The following is a 21145-nucleotide window of genomic DNA, read 5'->3' as shown; positions in this document are numbered from 1 at the left end:
TTTTTGTACAGTTTGGATAGAAGTGTTTTGTGAAATTTTCTGCGAATTAGCTTTATATAGAGAGTGAGCCAGGACGAATGGTACAATCGAGACTCCCTCTCTCTGTTTGGTGAAAAATTAATGAAATTCTTCTGGTGAGATTGGTGGATTTTTAAATTGAATTTAATGCAACGTTTTTCTGTAAAATTTGAGTAAAAATGTTTGGTGTAGCTTTCTGTGAATTATCGTCGACGTCAATCTTTACAATCGAGACACTGTTTGGTGAGAAATTAATGAAATTCTTCCGGTGAGATTGATGAATTCTTAAATTGAGTCTAAAGGAAGGTATTATTGTAAAATTTGGATAGTATTCTTTTGCGTAGCTTTCTGTGAATTATCGTCGATATCAATCTTTGCATACAGAATGAGCCAGTAAAAAATTAATTAAATTCTTCTAATAAAATTGGTGGATTCTGAAATTAATTTAAAGGACCGTCTTTCGCAAACATTGTCAAGACATAGTAAGCCAAGGTATACTTAAATGCACACATATGCGACAAATTTTCAAATTCGACTATCTCAAACCCGAAACAAAATAGCTAAAAATTTCCACGTAGAATCACTGGTCCACCCTGTACATTTTTCAAATTTCACTAAAACGCTGTTTCCTATGTTATTGTCCACTTTTTACAGCCGCTACATTTCGTAGATCCTTGCTCCCACTTGTATCATTTCTAGGATTACACTTATCCAATTTTTAGGTCAAGCAACAGCCGCCACGAGGGGCGATAACCGTTTCGAGCGAAACTTTAAAGCATGGAAACATTCTTCGAGGAACGTACAACCACTCGGATGGAATTGACTGTTACGACGAGCGTTTAAGGGATGTGCTTGTAAAACGGTAACGACGTTCACATTTATACGAGTAGAGCTAGATTAGTCAATGGCAACTGTAAAGCACGAGATGAAACTCCGCCATTCGAGGCTCACCCCGGAAAATTTATTTTCCGCTCGAAGGTGAATTGAAACATACATATGCTACCACGTGTAACGTTCCCCCCTTTTTTTGGCGAGAGGAGGGGGCGGCAGACTTTATGGCACCGTGATTTCTCGAATGAAATTTCAAAATGTGCACCGAGGTTAACACGTGGAAACGATCTTGCACGCGTACACGTTGAAAATTACCGGAGATAAATTCGAAAGATGTGCTCGCAGGAGATATATTTCATTATTTCCATGTTTACATTTAATTTACTGCGCCGAGATACAGGCGCAAGCTTGAAAAATTAAACGCACAAATTTCAATGCACACATCGACGAAATTTTTGTTCATATCGGTTGTACCGTGCTATTTTGTGAATAATTTCATTTCGAATATTACTGTTCGATAAATTTTCATTTTTCCACCGTGTTGGAGAATATACACTACCGGCCGAATGTTTGGAATCACTGTGCATTGCAAGTTGCACAAAAATTCCCCCAAAAAAGGTAGCATTTGTAATAATTTCTTAACGAATCTTTTATCATTCAAATCAATCGAAACGAGGTAAAGTGTTATTGATCTCCACAACGTCAATTTCAAATCAATCAAGAATTAGCAGCAGATTCAATGTAAATCGGCAGGTGGTTCCAAACTTTTGGCCGGTAGTGTATATTCGATTGAAACAATTTCACCCCCTGTTTTTCTTTTGCATAACAAACGTTTGCTGATGGAAAACCTTGCCACGAGATGGTAGCCGCGCTCTCGACTTTCATTGTAGATTCGATTTCGGCCGATCAATAAGCTCCGCCTTCGCTCAACAAATAATAGACTACGGCTCTTCTTACCCTTAACAGCTTAATCCCCTGTCGCGTATTTCCTGGACGTTGTGGTCGTGGAAAAATCACGACCAGCTTGCCGGAAGATCCATCTCCTCATCGTGGCCGAGGCAACGAAGAACTTCAAGTTCACCGATCAGTCCATTACCGACAAAGTTCCATGTATCGTTGTGTGTGAGCACGAACGTACACACGCACACACTTACTCTGACCTCTTGCACAAGGGGTGAGACGATAAAGTAACCGCAAATGTTACTCCCCTTTCGCGAAGAAAATAATTAGATAGAGGAAGCGTTGAAGATATTTTCAAATCAATCCTCTTTACAAAATCTTTTAACCGTAATTATCAGAATATGGTTTCGCCAACGTCGCCCATTTAAACTTCGAAAGCTGTAGAAAAAAATTCTTCCTGTTCGAAAGCTTCCTATGCTTTCCATCGAATCCCGGTCGTTCCAGAAACGTGCGTCGAATCCAATTTCTAAACGAAATATTAAGCATCGCTGTTCCACGCGGAAGTCCACAATACTCTCGAGGTGTACACACTGTACACTGGGTGGTCTATAATACGTAGCTGTTACTTCGGTGGTAGATTCAGCAAACGAAAATAAGAAAAAGATTCATATTCAACATATGTTCGATTCGACCTTATTTCCAAGTTACAGCCTTCCACGAATTCTTTCGTCAAATTGAGCTCTCTGCTCTACCATTTACAACTAACTTTCGATATCTCGTCGATTAAAAGGCCAATAACTTAATCCTCCAGATTTCAATTTTTGAAGACACCTGAAGCCTTTAATTTACAACAAACCAGTAGATAAAGTTAACCTACTTCGACGGAGTATCGAAGATGGTTGACTCGAACAACACCTGGCAATTTTGGACTCGCGAGGAAGCTCACTTGGAACAAATTTCCGTGAAAACAGAAGAACAACTGGTGCAACGCTGAAACGGCTATAACTCGGAGGGAAGATGATATTGAACCTATATTTACATGAATTTCTCTTCTTTATTTTTCCACGCTGAATCCACGACAAGTTATATCCACGTATTACGAAACACCTTGTATAGAGTCGTGATATTACTCGCTGGTGTATTTGATGGATATGGATGTTTACGGGATCCCTGGCACGTGAAATAAGAGCAATCGATGAAAATTGACGATCGGGGAGGGAGGTCGAAAGCCACGAGCACCTTCGTTCCTTTTCTGTATCCTCTTCCGTCGACGCTGCTTCTGCTGCTGCTACCTCTACTTCTCCATTTCCCTGAGATTGCACGAATAAAAGGTTCCCGCGCCACGCGCCGTTATCTCAGAATTCTTTTCCCGAGAAGGGGCGCTCGAAGGAGAGAATCGCGTGTCGCGGAACATATCGGGTTCCTGCACCAAAGGTAATTGTCGTTTTTATTAAATCGGCCTCTTCCCCCGGAGGAAATCGACGCTCCGTTTCGAATAGTCGATAAGGCGGTTTCGATACGTTCCCTCGAGCAGATGTCGTCGCCTACTTTCCAAAGGAAACCTCTCCGAGATATTTCTCGTATTTATAATTGTGTCTGGAGGAAAGATTGTTGGGTTTCCTGCCTGTTGGGTGCCGATTTATGCGTGTGATCGAGATACAAATCAGTGTGTAAGAACGTCTTCGACGAGGATTTGGTTTATTGAATTAATATATCATTTCTATTAACCCCTAGGACTCGTGGCAGAGATTCTGGTCAGGATGTGAGAAAAATAGTTGTATTAGTGAGAAAAGTTAATTGCAATCCTAATTTTCGTTTTAATTTGTAGGACTGAGGATTGCTAAATGGAATTAATTGCTTTTGTTACAAATGGCTGACGCTTAGATGCACAGTCAAAGAAGAAATCATAGGTCAAGGGGTCAAAGCGTAATTTAATTCTGTTCTGTGGAGTTTGAGTACAGTTGGAACTGTCATTCCACATCTCCTTTGGACTCCACAGGTAATTAATACATAATTTGTATTAATACGTAATTCAACTCTCCTCGGTGAATTTTGAGCAGAGTTGGATCTGCAAATTTTACGTCTCCTTTGCTCTCCTTTGTCGTTTTATACTTGAATTATACGGAGCTCGTGGAAAGAGTAGCGAAAGATTGACAAATTATTGATGGAGACGTTGAACTGTGGCTGGAAACTTCCCTGTATAAGGGGCGGTGATTAATTGCTATAGGCTACTTTTTCACGTAGCCTGACAAAATGATCGAAACTTCGATCCGAAGCTAATTAGATATCGTTTTAATTATCACCCTGATATTCTCCACCAATATTGCACAACAATCACACACACACACACACGGAAGGTATAAAATACTGAAAAATATCTCCTCTAAAATTTTCCGATTTAACAAAGACAGCTGGAGCACTTATACAACGGTGCAGAACAATTACGCGATCCCAGACGTGGTGAAACGAGAAACGAAGGCCAAATAAAGTGCAGCATCCGGTTGTCTGGTTCGTTGATACTCCAATTATCGCTGGCTCCCGAAGGAATTTATGTATGTACGTGGTAGTACCAGGTGGAAGTTCTTCATACGGTAAGTCCATTAGGGTAAAGCCAGCTCCAGCGAGAGAAAGAGAAATATCCCGCAGAGTCTCTTCCCCCCTTTTCTCCGGCCATCCGATGAGAAAGCGAGCGTCATTAATCGCACCCAGGCGAAAAGAAGGCTGAAAAAGGGGTTGCAAGGGTGGTTCACGGGTGTACCACGATGAAAACAGCAAAACCTAAGCACCAAGGGAGTGAGAGAGGGAGTGGCGCGGTATGCCGGACAAGAATCGTGAAAAGCATCGAAAAAGTGGATGGAGTAGCGAGCTGTGGCGCGTTGTCACGGCACCATCGGGGTCACCGCAGACAAATAGGCTTGTGTCAGTTTTAAAACATCCTTCCGGCCCGACAGACGCGAACAGAGGAAAGAATGCACGGTGCACAGGACCCTCCCTTCGAATCACGCTCGAATCTCTTCCGCCTCCATTCCCCGAGAAGCGTCTTCCTCCTGTTCCCGGACAGATAAACGAATAGCAGAGGCTAGAGTGCTCGTGAATCATCCTAATTTTCCGTCTTGTGAACCATCGCAGTCACGCATGCGGGGATCACACGAAGGCTTGATGTAGTAGGATGTGAAATATGGCAAGCCGGATGGCATCTGGAAGTAGGAAAAATGGGCCGAGATCAATTGCGATAAAATAGAGTAATGCATTTCATTCCATGACTTCGTGGGTCTGTGGATAACCATGGGAAAGAGGATAGAATAAAAGTGTTCCTCTATTGATCTCCGTGAAACTTGGAGTGTTCCTATAGACATGGGATTTCATTGATTTAATACGGCAACACCATAGGATACTAATTACATATTCGGAACATTAACATATTCGGAATGTTTTTAATTTTTCCCAAAATTGACGTAACATCTTTACATTAAATTTAGCAGACAGACAGAAAATTCAATATTTTCCTTTAGCACGATAGCTCTGAGAACAGTTACTTGTACATAGAACAACAACCTACTGGTTATACAGTAACTTTCGAATTTATCAATTTCTTATCAACAGGTTAAAATGAAATATTTCATGCAACAAAATTTCGATGCAAGAGTGGCCTGATTTTTGCATATCTACCGTTATTGCGGTGTTTCGATACGACGACGCGACGTTCGATCATTTTTCACGGCGACGGAAACATAGAGGAGAAGGAAGAAAAAGCGGAGAGCAGCGCGCGACGACTGATCTTTCTTCGCCGTTTGCTGGATAGATGGATAAACGGTTACTCGCAAATATTCCCCGGTCCTCGATCATCGTCGTCGCCGATCTGCCAAGACGGCGGATAGAAACGAAAATGGAGTTTACGAAACTATCCGCCGTAGACGATAGAAACTAAATCGAGTTTCCACGGTCACCGCAACCATTTGTCATTAGAGGGAATTCAGAGGGCGGTCCCTTGTTGTCCTTCCAGACATTTCTTGATTACACTTCATTCCACCGAAGAAATCCACCGTCACTGACCTTTCCTACCGTGTTTCCCCTTGTCCCTTCTCGCGTCCTGGATCAACCGAGGAATAATAGGGGATCAACGATACTAGCCATCTTCCACCAAGGTCCTCGATCATATTTACGAGCTCTTCGTCCTGTAGAATCAGACGAAATTCTGTGTGTAGAGTATCTGTCATCGAAGAATTTTGATAGGGACAAATTCTAACAGAGAAGAATGTTTACTTTTACTTTGTAATATATTTGCAGTTATATAGGTACACCGGTAACTGCAATTGCAGAGGCAGATTTCTTTCTATAATAATGTTTTTCATTGTCTGATAAGGAATTGTACCGTTCTCTAGGGACACAAGACAAGATTTGGAAGACTTGGAGATTATACAACCCCGAATCAGACCAATCTAGCATCGTGAGAGTAGTTTAGGCGGTGCCAGACTTTAAGTTTCACCGCATTGGGGACGTGGAACACAGATTTGGCTGACCACAGGGTCCCAGGACTCTTAAGAGTCTGGGTCACATTACTCAGAATATTATTTGGAAATTATTTCAGAAAATTATCTGCAAGTTTGCCTATTGTTTATTTCTCAAAGAATAACTTAGAATATTTGAAACTAGACTATCCCAAGATTATACCCGAGGAAGTTTCACGATCTTACGACAATATCCCGTTCCGTTAACTTTTCCATAATTTTAATCGTATCGCCGTCACGATTGGCCAAACGTGTTTCATTTCTACTTTCCCAGAAGTGAAGATTAAAAGAAAGCTTGGCGACGAAAAGAGCGCGCAGACCACGTCTGAAACGTTATTAAATTTTATTTCTTCGAGTCGCATGCGGGCTACCTGGCAGAAGTTCGCGAAAACTAATTTCAATCGTGTGGGTTTGGTCCAGGAAGGAAGTAAGGAGGCGAACTTTGTTGATAGTGGGTACGCGCGGCACGTTTCAACGTAAACGAGCGACGAGAAGAAGTAACTAAAAAAAGGTCGAAGTTAGTCCTTACAGAGGGGCACAATCCCGCCATTCAGGTTAATGCCTCGGTGATTAAACGTGGTATCGATCGAGTATGTGTGCGCGCACTTTTTGACACGAGAGAGAGAGAGAGAGAGAGTCGAAATTCGCGCACGCATTTTCAACGAAAAGTGGAGCATAAAAAAGGTATTCAAAAAGTGAATGACGCTTGTTGCAAGCTTGTTTCGTCCGGTTACGCGGTTATCGATCGCAACCAAGCACGTTCGATTCCTCGATTTTTCCAGTCACGAACTCTAAATCCTTTCATGCGAGCCGCTGATAAAATCGTTATAAAGGATCAGCCGTTACGGCCTTTATTATCGATTGAATTATTTCATAAATATGAAATGAAGCTACATAGTTGATGATTTCTATATGCTATTCCGAGAATAAAGAGCCAAACTATTTCAGTATATTCGAGGATAAAGCAACCTCGTTTTATTAGAGAAACATTAATTCCGCCTTCTAACTATAACATACGTTAATTGTGAAATTTATATGGGATGTTATGATTCTATGATAAGCTATTAATTCACGAATGATAAGAAATCCGACGTTTCACATTACACAACCTAATTACAGAACAGAACGAGACATTGCGAACGAAGTACACCAAAGTTCCTTTCTGCCTTACAGGCCCTTTTATTTGTAACTTCTGACTGGACGCAGAAATACAGCGTTAAAGTCCATGAAAAAATTCACGACAGTCTCGTGTTACATTAATCAAGTATCGCAAATATTCCATCGTTACACACTCGACCTCCGCGGTGAATAACACCCTTCTAACAAGCCCCTTTAATTATCAACGAAGACCAGGCTGCTTATCGAGCAACCACGAGATTCGAAGCTTGAATTTCTCAGGTGTCTCAAACAACGTTGTATACTTCGCTGTTAAATATTGAATAGCAACGAGATGCAGGCATAATGAAGGCATGCTCCTCTGGCAAAAGCAGTCGCTCGGAATTAGTCATTAGCCCGGGACAGGAGCAAAATCTAAAGACGGAAGTAAGGCTGCTGCTCGTTGTCAGCGTGTTTCATACTTTAGGATCAAGAACTGGGAGATTCGTATCTGGTAGAAAATTAATTAGAGCCTGCAAATTGGCCGAGGAGGCGTCATCACGCGCCATTAAAGGTCCTTGCGGCCAATCGTCGAGCCGCAATTGTTCTTGACCAGCCGCAAACCTCGCCACTCCGAGCATCGCTGTGAATCGACCTTCTGCCCGTTGTGGACGGAACCGCGCCGAAAAGTTCACGGACCGGCAAGAATAATTAATGGAAATTAGTTGCAAGCCTGCGTGACAAGTTAAGTCGACCCAACCTGGGTTCCTTGGCGAGCCGAAAATGGTAATAATGCTTTTTACGAGCGGCGTGAACGCTGCACGAATGTGATTCGGTGCAAAAGAATCGTGCATGGCTGAATCGAGAAATTATGTAGTAGCAATAATTCGCAGGCGACGTTGAATGCCCCGGTTTAACGTGGACAGAAATTCACGTTTACGCTATGGTTCGCGGATTTTAGCAGTGAAAGGCGCGCGATAAAATTCTCCAATTTACAAACTTTACGTCTTTATTGTATGAATTTCAAAATGGCCGATATAACGCGCGGTTAGGTAAGGCGGTTTTTATTTGTCGTTAAGGAGAATTGATTTGAAATTTAAACGCTCTGTTAGGCTATCGCCGCTGACGCGGAAGGGTTTAAACGCGGTCGTAATGTGTAAATGGCGAAACCAAGTGTCGCTTGTAATTACGCGAGATTCTCGCGGAAGGACATCCCACGTGTACGCTTCAGAATTAATAATATACAGCGTAATGAGAATTTCAAGCGAACGCGTCTCGCTGAAGAAGTAATAATTAACCGCGCGCGGCTTGCGTAATCTCCGCGTTTGAGGACTGTGGTCCATTTCGTATTAAAGGAGGTTTTTATTTCCAGCGAGACATTACCATCGGACATAATTGAAATTCCCGCCGCCCCTCCGTCCCGGCATCGTAAATTTCGCGAATTTTCACGTTCCACTTGAAAGCTGTTTAACATATAAATTGATTTCCTTGAGAAAATAATTACGATAAATAATTCATAACTGATAATTTACGACGAAGCGCATATGTACGTGCAAAAGTGAGCCAAGTCCTGACGAAGATTGTAGAAACGCTACCAGAAGTGCGAGTTTTATTCAAAACGGAACGCAAACGTATGCATTGGTTCAAGTAGTACTCGCTCTTACTTGACTCGAGCAGTTATGCAAGACGTGCCTCGCGAGGAGACGTCAAAGTCACGTCGCGTCGTGATTCTAAGTGTGTGCTATTTAGCTTTATCGGCGGTTTTGCTGTGCGCTAGGTAGTTTACTTCTCCCCCTCGTGTAGTTTCCATCGAAATTGTATTTAAGAGTGTCTCGTTGTTGTGCTGAAACGCAAGGGGAATCTACCGGCAGCCTTTACGTGCAACGAACAAACGGCGGAAAAATTGTCTGCTGCGTACATATATAAGAGTATCCTACACTACATTTTGTCCAACGTACGGCGTAAACCCGTGCACAGACTGTGAAAATTAAATAGCAGGTATGAAAAGAAATACGAAGAAAGTAAACTGACTTACATACACGTCGTGAAAGGTGTCATTCACATCATAACCTTTACAAACTTTCCATTTCCAAGCGACGACATTCGGAAGCACATATAAAAAACTCATTTCATAGCCTTCAAACAATACATCTTTCTTCCTTTGTCTCGTTTCCTAACTCTCCAAGCATATTCTTTACAAACATACACACACACACACGCACATGTATTCGCGCAGAACTTTTCTAATACATTTGAAGCTACACGAAAAGAAAAGGAAAGACAGATGGCGCTCGCATCGGCCGTACTTTTCAAACCCAGCGTCACCGTATCAAAGCATCTCCATAAATCTTCCATACGTGCGCGAACGTGTTTCAATTAAGCAGCATTTGCTATGAGCAAAAGAGTAACATGCTCAAAGAGCCAGTGCGCGTTAAACGTGTACGTTAATCCCCGGCCCTGTAGTAGCGTGAGACGACAAAGAGCGAAACGCTCGGGCTGTGTTCAACACAAAAAAAACACATTGTAAACGCGGCCTAGTGGCAATAGAGGTTAGAGTACGAAGCGTGCAGCATTTTTCGCGGTGACACGCCGAAGAAATTCAGGGGCATCGGGAGCTTCATATGGAGGGGTTTCGGAGGCCGAGTAGGGAGCTTGCGCCTAGCCAGGCCGACTGGTTCGAGCTTGCGAGCTTTCGAGCAGCAGCCAGTCGCCGGCTGCCGGGCCACGACCTCGCATCTCGCCCGGCTCGTGCTATTTTCTCTATCGAGATATCGCGACCACGTTTCCCGTGTCTCCTACCGTATACGCGAGTTAAACCCGTAATATCGTTCGATCTGCAAAAATACCTACCAGTTTTTCGTCGCAATTAACGTCGATAGTGACAAACTTCGATTAGAAATTTCGGTAGAATTCGACGTAACGGAAAAAGTTTCGACGGACGACAGTGTGAAAGTGTAACGAAGTCTTGGACAGCACAACAAGGAGAAGGCTCGTCCCAATTAGTGTGTCAAACGTTCTGCAAGACTTCCTCGAGGTGACGAATCGTCGTTTTGGCATGGCAAATGGGTGACAGACACGCGACTGCTGTTGATGGTGATTGACGGTGTTTTTCGGCATCGGGGGAACCATGTGAGGCTACGACCATGAGGGTGAGTACCACTTATACACTCTGTGTCTCTGTTTTTTACGCGACTCGAGGTTTTAACCTAAAATTCTCTAACGGTATAACGGCCGTATCGCGGTGTCATAAAAAGCATTTCCCAGTCGAGCGTAATGTAAATACAGGAAGACGGAATCGCGTTGTGCGCGAAAGGTCGTCGAAATGCCAGCACGAATTTTCTCTATTACCGCGTTTGCCCTGTGCGTTACCGCTTAAGCCCACCCGTTGCGCGCGCTGATTTATTGCCCGCCGAACGAGCCACGCAGCTTTGGGGTGTAATTATTTTCACGTGACTGCTGTCGGGATTAAACTCTCCCTCTACCGCGGTAGGACGTGTTTTTAAGCTATGCCCGTCCTACCTGCGTGTTAGTTCGACCATCAATTTATGCTGTTTGTTTTTTTCTCTACCTTTCGTTTTTGTTGCATCACGCTCGAAGAAGGAAAGTTTTCGAGTTTCTAGTGTCTCATCGGGTTTCTAGGTTATTCACCGCTCGGTTTTAATCGTAACGGTCGTAATATCTTCCAAAGTGTGTTGTTATTAAATAGTACAGGAATTCTTAGGTTTTCTTAGAAAGTACGGCTCAGTCGAGTTCTCGGAAACGAGGTTCTCATGTTTCCTTTTTTGTACGGTTTCGTGCAGCGAGTGTAAACAGTCTTGAGCCCGAGAGTTGTGGAATCTCGATAAACATTCGCGAGTTAAGAAATCCTTAGAACCTCGGAAATTAATTTATTATATCAACGTCATAAACTGAGCGTCTTGAACACCTATTTTTACGTCTGCCTTCGTGTTTCGTAAAAAAAAATTGTCAATCAGTAGGAACGCACAGGTTTAACGTTTATATATACACAAGCCGGAATAAAGCGACTCAACAAATGAAATGAAAGATAGGAAACATTTAACGGGAATGCATTTCATTGTAACATGAAATACTGTGTAAACTTTCAACAAGAACATGTTCAAAACACTTTCATGATATAATCTCGTAGTATCACTAGCATTGGCTGTTTGTTTGTGCGAAGTTTGTTATGTAATCCCGACGTGCCATTTATCGTTGTAACGCGTTCCAGACAAATGAACCCATAAATTCTATCGTTTCGTCCGTCTGCAGCGTTACCATTTACAGACTTTCTATTGATAAAAAAGATTCCTCTTCCTCGCTTTCGACAGTCATAATTGCGTATTACATTAACACAATGGCGACGGAGCGTTTGAAGCCGCGTCTGACATGGGTACCGGGTGATTTCATTCGTAACTTTTTAACTAATTAATATTTTTCAAAGAGAAATTTCGATGAAAGTGGTGAATTACTTTTTCGTAAAACGTATATACAATTGTTTTAATTCGTGAAACATCTTTCGTGGCATTTCTGCAGAGAAATGGAATTATTTATAGGGTTTATAAATTTATTTTCAAATACATACACTATTGGCCAAAAGTTTGGGATGCCTATGCAATGCAAGTTACCTGCACGAAAAATTTTCAGAAAATAATTGGCAATTTTAAAAACTTTTTAACCAACTTTTTACCGTTTAAATTATCCGAAATTAGGTACATTACTATTGATCTCAGCAGCGCCAATTTCAAATCTGCAAACAATTAGAAACTTTTAATATTCCAAACTTTTGGCCGAGGAGGTTAAAGTCATAGGTGGCGTAAGTCACAATTTCTTTATTCTGAGAAACAGAGAATGTTATTAAAAATGATGAAATAAATTCCACAGCATCAAATTTTAAAGCACTTATTTAGGCCCAAATTTTCGGAAATGTGACTTACTACGACTTTAACCAATTACGTATTTCCGCGTCATCCGGACTCAAGTCCGGAATTAAATATCAACTAACATTATTTCATATTAAATAATTAAACAACGAAAATAATAAATTAAAAACCGTACGCTTAAATGCCTCTCGTCTCAACAAGCTTCAAGTTCCAAACCGTCGCGCAACTTAGCCTTGAACTTGCACGGAAACCGCGTTCTCTCCTTAAATAAGATTCAAGACGAAGAATCGAGTTCCGTGTGCGTATTTGCAAGGTAAATGAAATCTTGTCGGATCGATTAAATCTATAATGAGGTAGCAGACGCTTAATTGGTGTTTTCCCAAGGAAAATACAGGAATCAATTGAGGGGTATCGAGGCTCGAGGGAGACGGTTCTCCTAATTTTCACGTAGTCACGATTTTCGTGAAGGGCTGCCAGGGGTTTATTGTCTCCGTCGAGGGGAATCGTTGCGCGAGCATGCTGCAATTAATCCTTGTTATCGATTTAACACTGTACGATCGATCGAACGACAGGTCGCAAACCGCGTCTCGCTAATTTCGCGAGTCGGCGGATAAGCTCGCGAGAACTTTTTCCCACTGTCAGCCTTGAGATAACGAAGTAACCGGCGAGATAAACGATAAGAGAAAGAAACCGAGATTCTGCCCGGAGAGTTTGTAAATTTCAGTTGAAACTTTCATCGCGTTACAGTTCTTATTATTATGACAGAAGGGAAGAGGATCGTTCGTGAAGCATCAGAGCTTCGCGTTTGTGCGCTTAATTAATTGCGAATCTGGACTTAATGGATGTCAGCGTGGAGCATTGTTTGTATGCTTGATTGGGACAGGGTAGTTAATGGTACTTATCTAGCCGTGTCCTGTGAACTGGGTATTATAATATATTCTTTAGAATCTGTTTAACCCTGATGTCAATAACCGGGCACCCTTTTGCATAATTCTCACTTAAAATATTTGATCTTCCATGAAAATATCCGGCCAGATCGTTATTTGGCACATTTCCTATCCGTGTTTGCCTCAAGTTTAGAATTTTCTTATCAGAAAGCTACTGAAATTGGACGATAAAGTAGACGACAATTCTGGTTATTGACATAAGGGTTAAACACCCCGATTCTCCCTCCTGTTATCTTCCAAATTCGCCCGAAATACCTGAAATGACGTTAAAAGGGCGTTGATTAAATTACAGTATCCCCCGTGAAAGTCTCGATATTTCGATAAATTTCTAAAACATCTCGGGGTGAAAATTGCAAGGTAGAGAAAGTTTCGTCGTCCTTCCCAATTCTATCACAATCACACCCTGTACAAACTATTATAGAAGGCAGTGGAACGTACTTCAGCTTATCCTTTACAGAATTTCGCCGATAGACAAAACCGTGGAGGGAAGCTCGCGCGCCCCCGAGTCCTTTTCCTCCAACTCGAGGCACGAGGACGAAGTTTCGGACGGTCGAGCAGAGAGAGAGCACCCGCTTCGAAACAAGTTCTTTCCAAGTTTCGTTTACCGACGAAACTCGCGGGAAATTCGATTAACAATCATCTCGCTTCCGGGAAGGGCAAGACGTTAATTGATAGATTGCGTAGTTTGCGTCTGGGAATATCTCGATCGACTATTTCCCTTCGCTCGAAACTTTTCCGCGGGCTTAATTAACCGAACCCTTTGGAACCCTAGACAGTGAAACTGTTTGACCGCGTTTTCCCTCCAACTATTGCGAGAAGATGGGAGGATAAGAGGGAGGTAGGGAATGATAAGGGTTGTTGGCCGTGAACCTTGAAGGAGACACGGCCGAGAGAAATTCTTACGACGACGACCGTGTGTTACTTCTCATTTGCAAAACGAGGCGAACACGCAGCGCAGGCTCTCTTACAAGTCATTTCGGCTGCGAGCGAACCGTAAATATCCTCGTATACGGCTCCCTTGAAAATATAGCGAGGCTAGGCTAGGCTCTCACTGTCTCACTCCTGGTTTTCCTTTGATCTGCATGTCGATACTGGAGCACACGTGCTGGTATTCTTTCGTAACAGCGGTGTTTGTTACCGTGATCTTATTTCTCGGTTGGAAGATATCACGATGGATGTTTCCCTATTGGTTGTTTAGTTTTAGGTTAAACTACGTTGTTCGGTTTTTTTAATATCTCCGTACATGTTCTGGTTTCGGGCTTGCGAAAGTTACCTTTATACATCTTTTTGTAGCTGCTAATGCGGAAAAAGGGCCAATCAACGCCTTTCCTAGAAAAAGGCCTCTTTCGCGAACCTTTATTGGCAGGTAGATAGAAGCGATGCAAGTCAACGGTGGGGCTGATCGGTCGCGTGGTTCGTGTTGAGGACACGACAAGCGGGTCACCGTGAAAACGGTTCTGTTTAATGGCGACAGACGTTGTCTGTGGGCACGGAATGTTTATGCACGGAAAAATTCGTGTGTGTCAGGTGTACCGGAGAGTTCTCTCCGTTTTTCAAATGAAAGAAAATAGTACATTTTCGATACATTTGTTAATATTTACTGAACTTTCCATCGTTACTATTCACCTCTTCCATTTCCATTTCTGTGGAATGACTGTTCTTTGGATCTTGAGATGACATCGGACAGAACTTTCCGGTAGACCTGATATATTAACCCTTTCGCGACGGCGGAACTAGCCATCGGTACGCCACTAACAAACGGGTCGAACAGCAGAGGACTTGAGGGTGTATCGGATAAAGGGAATGTTGTTGAGGCTTTGTTCTGTATTTTAAGATCGGTCGCGTGGTTCGTGTTGAGGACACGACAAGCGGGTCACCGTGAAAACGGTTCTGTTTAATGGCGACAGACGTTGTCTGTGGGCACGGAATGTTTATGCACGGAAAAATTCGTGTGTGTCAGGTGTACCGGAGAGTTCTCTCCGTTTTTCAAATGAAAGAAAATAGTACATTTTCGATACATTTGTTAATATTTACTGAACTTTCCATCGTTACTATTCACCTCTTCCATTTCCATTTCTGTGGAATGACTGTTCTTTGGATCTTGAGATGACATCGGACAGAACTTTCCGGTAGACCTGATATATTAACCCTTTCGCGACGGCGGAACTAGCCATTGGTACGCCACTAACGAACGGGTCGTCGTGCCGTTAGTGACACTATACGCATTAAGAGTGTCTCACGTTTTTTCAAATCTTAGAGGATTTCGTTGGAACAGCAGAGGGCTTAAGGGTGTATCGGATGAAGGAAATGTTGTTGAGGCCTTGTATACCGGGCTTTAGCCAGTGTGAATCATTTAGTGGATGCCGGATATAACCGGCGCTAGTCGCGAAAGGGTTAACAATAATTGACACTTTTGTGAATATTATCGTTACTTCGAAATGGTATCAATTCGAAATTTGGAATTACAACGCTCTGAATATTAGACTACTGAAAATTGCAATTTGCTTCAGGCGCACACATTCGCGATATCCCTCTCGGAATAGTAAAACCGAAAAGCGAGGATGAATTTTTAAAAAGTATACGTAAAAGTTGAAAATAACAAATTTGGAAAAATGAACTTTTAAAGAACTTCACGTGGTGAATTCGAATCTGTGTTTACAATTGAAATTCATTTCTGGTTTCTTCCAACAAGAGCTCCCGATTTAAATGGACAAATCACGCTATTATTTCCCATCGCTAAAGGGTAATTCGTCGATTATTTACGCGATACAAAATCAACTGTTGGAATTTATCGCTTGGCAGACTCCGCTGATGAAATTCTAATTCTAGAATTATTAATACGTACATCGGGCTGCTATTTCCCAGCTGTAGCTGTTAATGGCCGAGTATCGATGCGGGTGCAAATGTTTATTTCATCGATCGTGTAGATTGCAGCGTTGTAATCTTCTTACGTTAATTACCGTTCGATTAATCGATTTGCTTTTTAATTCTATCTATCCCACCGCGGCAAGATTTCACGGATGAGAAAGATGAAGATTTTTTGGAACATTCCTCCGTGGCAAGCTCGTTCCTCTGCTCGTCTCTCGATCGCAACATTTACGACAGACGGTAGACCGTGAAATTTTACACCCTGCTCGAACGTAATCGACGTTACAATAAATTTCGTCGGACGTGTCACACAAATTTCGCGTTTCCCTTCGCGACAGAACTCGATTTCCGGTTCTTGTTCGGTCCCGCGTTCGCATCGAGGCTCGCATCGAGGCCACCAGCGACAATCAATCACAGCGATAATTAATGATGCCCATTTCTAATTATCCATGTCCCCGTTGATCAGTATCCGTGCTTTCCATTGGGTCGAACCGATTCAATGTTGTAGAGAACACGGGACATCTTGAATCGATCGAACGGGACGTATAAATTCTTGCTAAACAGAGACGGTCACGTTTTCGGTTTTCGAAATAACATTTGGATATTTTTCAACGGTGACTTTTCCATAGAAAAGAATGGGGGTAAACTGAGGAATTGTAGAAAAATCCCCGAAATATCGTGGGTCGAAATGTTTCGTTTTTCGACGGTACAGGGGAAATAATTCCCGCGAGACGATCGTTAGAGGTGATTTTTTTTTTCGTCAGTTAGAATTCGGCGCAGTCGTACATCAGTGAAAAAAGAGAAAAACGCCACTAATGATACGTGGAATCGTTGGAAATTTGAATTTCCAAGCGCAGATTCGACGGAATACGTTAATGCTCTCGTGTTATAAATAACGCCGCGCCACCGACATTTGCATTTTTATTGTAATAGTTGGGGAATTCGTTCGCCGCTGTGACTTGCAACTTTTCAGACGTTCGTTGATATTTAAAACGACCGAGAATAACGAGTCTCGAGGAACGATCGTTTCAAGATGCGCTTCGAGGAGTTTTGCGAGCGTGCATTCGTATCGTTTCGATATTGTCGTTTTCGAGTTAAGCGAGCTCTGTTGAAAATGGTTTCGTTAATCCAAAGACGAGAAGTTAGGACCTATTCTAATAAAAATTAGTTTCTTCCTTCGATAATTGTGACGATACCATTTTCGTCTTTAATATTCTATATCTTTTCTTTTTTTTCTTTTTTATTGAGGAAAGTATTTACAATCTGACCAAAATGAACAATTACGCTAGAGAAGCTAGCTGGTGGCCCGGCGAAGCAACGAGGGCCAGTCTGCTGTGGGAGTCTAGTAAGGATCGTTAGCGACACTACCATTAAGTCACGCGCAGTTAGTAATAATAAAATACCTTTTTAAAGTACACTCGCGTCTTGATTGAACACATATAACCATATCCTTCAACGAGAAAGTTTACGTGCTCGATCGAAGACGTGATAAAACAGTAATATATTTTAAAACATAAGATATTCTTCTTTACATTTGACTGTCATCCTACTGGCTCCTTAAATCTCTGATTAAGAGAAATCTTAAGAAATATTTCGGATCCCTAAGCATGCATTTCCAAACAGAACTCTAAAAATTACAGATCCACAGAAATGATTATTTCGAGAATAATAATTATTTCCTTATTGAATTGATAATTTAAAAATGTTTACTATATTTGAAGAAATTTCATTGCAGTTTAATGTAGCTCGATTTTATCGTAAGATACACTACCGGCCAAAAGTTTCGAATCACCTCCCAATTTTCATCAGTACTGAATCTGCCACCAATTTTTCATAGACTTGATATTGATATTGCGGAGATAAATAGCAATTTATCTCATATCGATTGATTTGAACGATACAAAATTCGTGAAAAAAATTCTTAAAGCTGCTGACTCTTTTCTGCGAATTTTTGTGTAACTTGCAATGCACAGTGATTCCAAAGTTTTGGCCGGTAGTGTATATCTATCTCCGATTAAATTTCTTAAAATACAGTAAAAGTTTTCAAAGTTATCAATTGAAAATTCACCGAAACACAGCTCCACTTCGATTTCACCCTAAAAAGTAAAACAGAACGTGGAAAAGCAGGATGTTTTTTCCAAATTTCCCGACCTCCTTCATCTGCGATATTTTCGCAATTAACCTCGTGAACGTTCCCTGTGACGTAGCAATCGGGACTACAATCAAACGATTCGTTAATACATTTTCCCGGGAGCTGTGACTGCCGCGAAAATAGTGGTCGAAATTCACGCGGCAGCCGTGTTTTCATAATCCTCTTACATTTTCAGTTAACTGGGTCGACGGAAATTATACGTTGCTGCATTCGCGCCAGTCTGTCTCGGGGAACACAACCAAAACGCGGTTCCGCCCAATGGAAAAATGAATCGAAATTCTTCTACAAACATTGACGAAACGAATACAGAGAGGGGTTGTTAAGTAAAAATTATCCTATTGTCGAAAATAACCGGTGTAATCTCCTCTTTCTCTCTGGCTCTGTTTATTTTATATATTCAAATACGTGCAACGATATCGAGTACAGCAACGTGAACGTTGTATATTGTTATTTAGTAATGTTAGAACACGTTGTCGAGTAACGTTTGTTCATTGGCCTGCGTAGTAATCAATATTCTTGACGTCCACGTTGAAGATTATCGTTTCCGGAGAAACGTTTCGAAATCTCGATGTTTATTAAAACAGTAATGGTGCAATGCGGTGTTTGTCTACATTAAAGAGGACGCTTGCGAAATTGGTGCTCAGAGATCGCGAATAAACTCTCGTTTTTAGCTATAATTTCTAATGGCGCTTTTGGAACCGCCGAGGCTCGAATAACTGCGATTTCGACGCTTCCTAATGGAAGCTATAAATAATAATGCAAAAATTGATCGAGAGAAAAGGTATACTCGTTCGGGGCCAATTTTGAATTTAACTCAGGGTTTGTTGTATCGAAGTATATTTTCTAATTTGCCATCTTGCCTATATTCGCTCAGAATTATTGGGAACGTTTCAATGTTTTCTTTTGTCTTCTGTTGTACTTGTAACTTGGATCCAGTCCATGTAAAAGAATGATAAATTCCGGGAAATGAAGTTAGTCAAGTGTCGTCTGAAATTAACTCTTTCACTTGGAAAATTTTCTCACACTGTGCCTTTGGCGCCTATAGACGCTTTGAAAATCTCCTCTCGCTGTGCTGCAGAAGCTTTTCGCCACATTTTCACCCTAATTTTCAAAAGGACAAATTTCACATTTCAATTTAAAAATTTTTCAAAAAATAAAAAATGTATTTCACGTTGAAAGTTTTTCAAAAATTCCGAAACAGAAGACTTTACGACCGCGATCGGACAGTTCACCGTCCGCCGCACACTGAAATTTGCCACAGCGAGGGGGTTAAAGGCTGTCAGAGGCATTTTTAATATTGGAACACGAGCCGATAACCAGCGATTGCCTGTAGATCCTCGATAATTCCGACGGAACACACGACGACGTGGTTATTTCACGGAAAGGCGATCGAGTTATCGAAAGAAGAGTTATCCCTCATGCTACGGGACAGGGACGATCACTTCTGCTGGATTTGCATGTTTAATGCAATCATGCTAATCGATGAAAAAGTTTCTACGGCACGAAGATGGACGAGAGTATGGGGGTTGGTGGAAGAGAACGAGAGAAGAATAGAGGGAAAAGGATTATAAGAGAGGGCGAGCTCTTCTCGAGGTTGGTAAGCATCCTGTAACCGGCTGGAACGCTCGAACGCGCGAAAACTTTTCGGAATATCGTCGCGTTGCAACGGGGCCGTGCGGAACAGGCAACATTTAAATTCATGGCAATCAGATCCGATTGAAAAGTTCAACGTGACCCCGAACTTCCGTGTAGTTATCGCCATGGAACGTGGAAGAAATGAAGAAGAACGCGACGAACGTATCCGCGACACGTTAAAGGCTGAATTTAAAGGGATTGAACAAACGTGGATTTACTCGATACTTGTCCAAGTCTCTTGTTAAATTTCACCTACTGATCCGTTCGCTGTGATCTACTCAAAGTGTATATACAGTTCTTCGCAAATTTTTTATTAGATTGCAACCATTTTTTTTTTTTATGAAATCAGCGTTGCCTTTCGAAGAAAATAAATTTAAAGGGCAATTTAGTTCGACTTTATTGTGAAAGATAATTGAAGGGTTAAATACCACGACGGTGTAGATGCCAAATTTTCAAGAAGTAAGATAATACAACGATGTTGTAAGTAAGAATTTCAGAAAGAAAAAATAATAACAGTTTGACGTTTCGTTATTTTTCACATGAACTTTTCACGCCTTTGAAAATTATTTTGTATTAATAAATGCTCCACATTTTATTTGTATTATACATATACACTACCGGCCGAAAGTTTGGAATCACCAAGCATTGCAATTTGCACAAATATTCCCAGAAAAAAGACAGCGACTTTGAGAATTTTTTATCATTCGAATCAATCGATATGAGATAAATTGATAAATGTAGAATTGAGATAAACTTCAAATCTATAAAAACTTAGCAGCAGATTTAATATTGATGAAAAGTGGGAGGAGGTTCCAAACTTTTGGCCGGTAGTGTATGTCATCCTCCTGAATAATGATTGCATATGATAGTTAAGTATCTCCGTTTTTCGTTTTTTCCTGAAAAATTTTATTTTTTGACACTTGAAACGTTATGGTTTTATCGTCGATAGTAGCATTGAAAATTAACTAGTCCTCTGGTAAACGGTTTATCTCGTAACGAGACCCTGCAACATCACGGGAAACAGATATACAGTATATTCTCCACAAGTGTCGGACCGCAAGGAAGCTAAACCTGACACTCGTAGAGTCGAGTCCGTACCGAATGTAGACAAGGACAGCGAATAAAAGATAAGCATGAAAAGTGAGTCGAGGCAACCAAGCGATTTAAATATCAACTTTTTTAATTTTACGTTTTTTTATCCCGAAATTTTTCTTAACATATTGATGAGATTTTTCTGATGAAAACGACATAAAACACGACATAATTTGAACAACAATTACTTATTAACACGTTCACTGTCACGCCAGACAA

The 21145-nt window shown here is 41.5% G+C and overlaps 1 protein-coding gene across 1 annotated transcript in view; it reads left to right on the top strand.

Annotated features, from left to right (window-relative positions):
• Nucleotides 1-10122: 10122 nt before the first annotated feature.
• The window catches only part of LOC108570458 (dipeptidase 1-like), a 188151-nt gene continuing 177128 nt past the window's right edge, over nucleotides 10123-21145 (top strand). The window contains exon 1 of the mRNA XM_017932321.1: nucleotides 10123-10501. Coding sequence (XP_017787810.1) covers nucleotides 10496-10501 — 6 coding nt within the window. The 5' untranslated portion in view covers nucleotides 10123-10495. The remainder of the gene's footprint in view (nucleotides 10502-21145) is intronic.

Source organism: Habropoda laboriosa, unplaced genomic scaffold, assembly GCF_001263275.1.
Source record: "Habropoda laboriosa isolate 0110345459 unplaced genomic scaffold, ASM126327v1 scaffold84, whole genome shotgun sequence".
In the NCBI taxonomy this organism is placed as follows: Eukaryota; Metazoa; Arthropoda; class Insecta; order Hymenoptera; family Apidae; genus Habropoda; species Habropoda laboriosa.
Note: the sequence above shows the minus strand (reverse complement) of the source record. Positions and strands in the feature narration are given on the sequence as shown.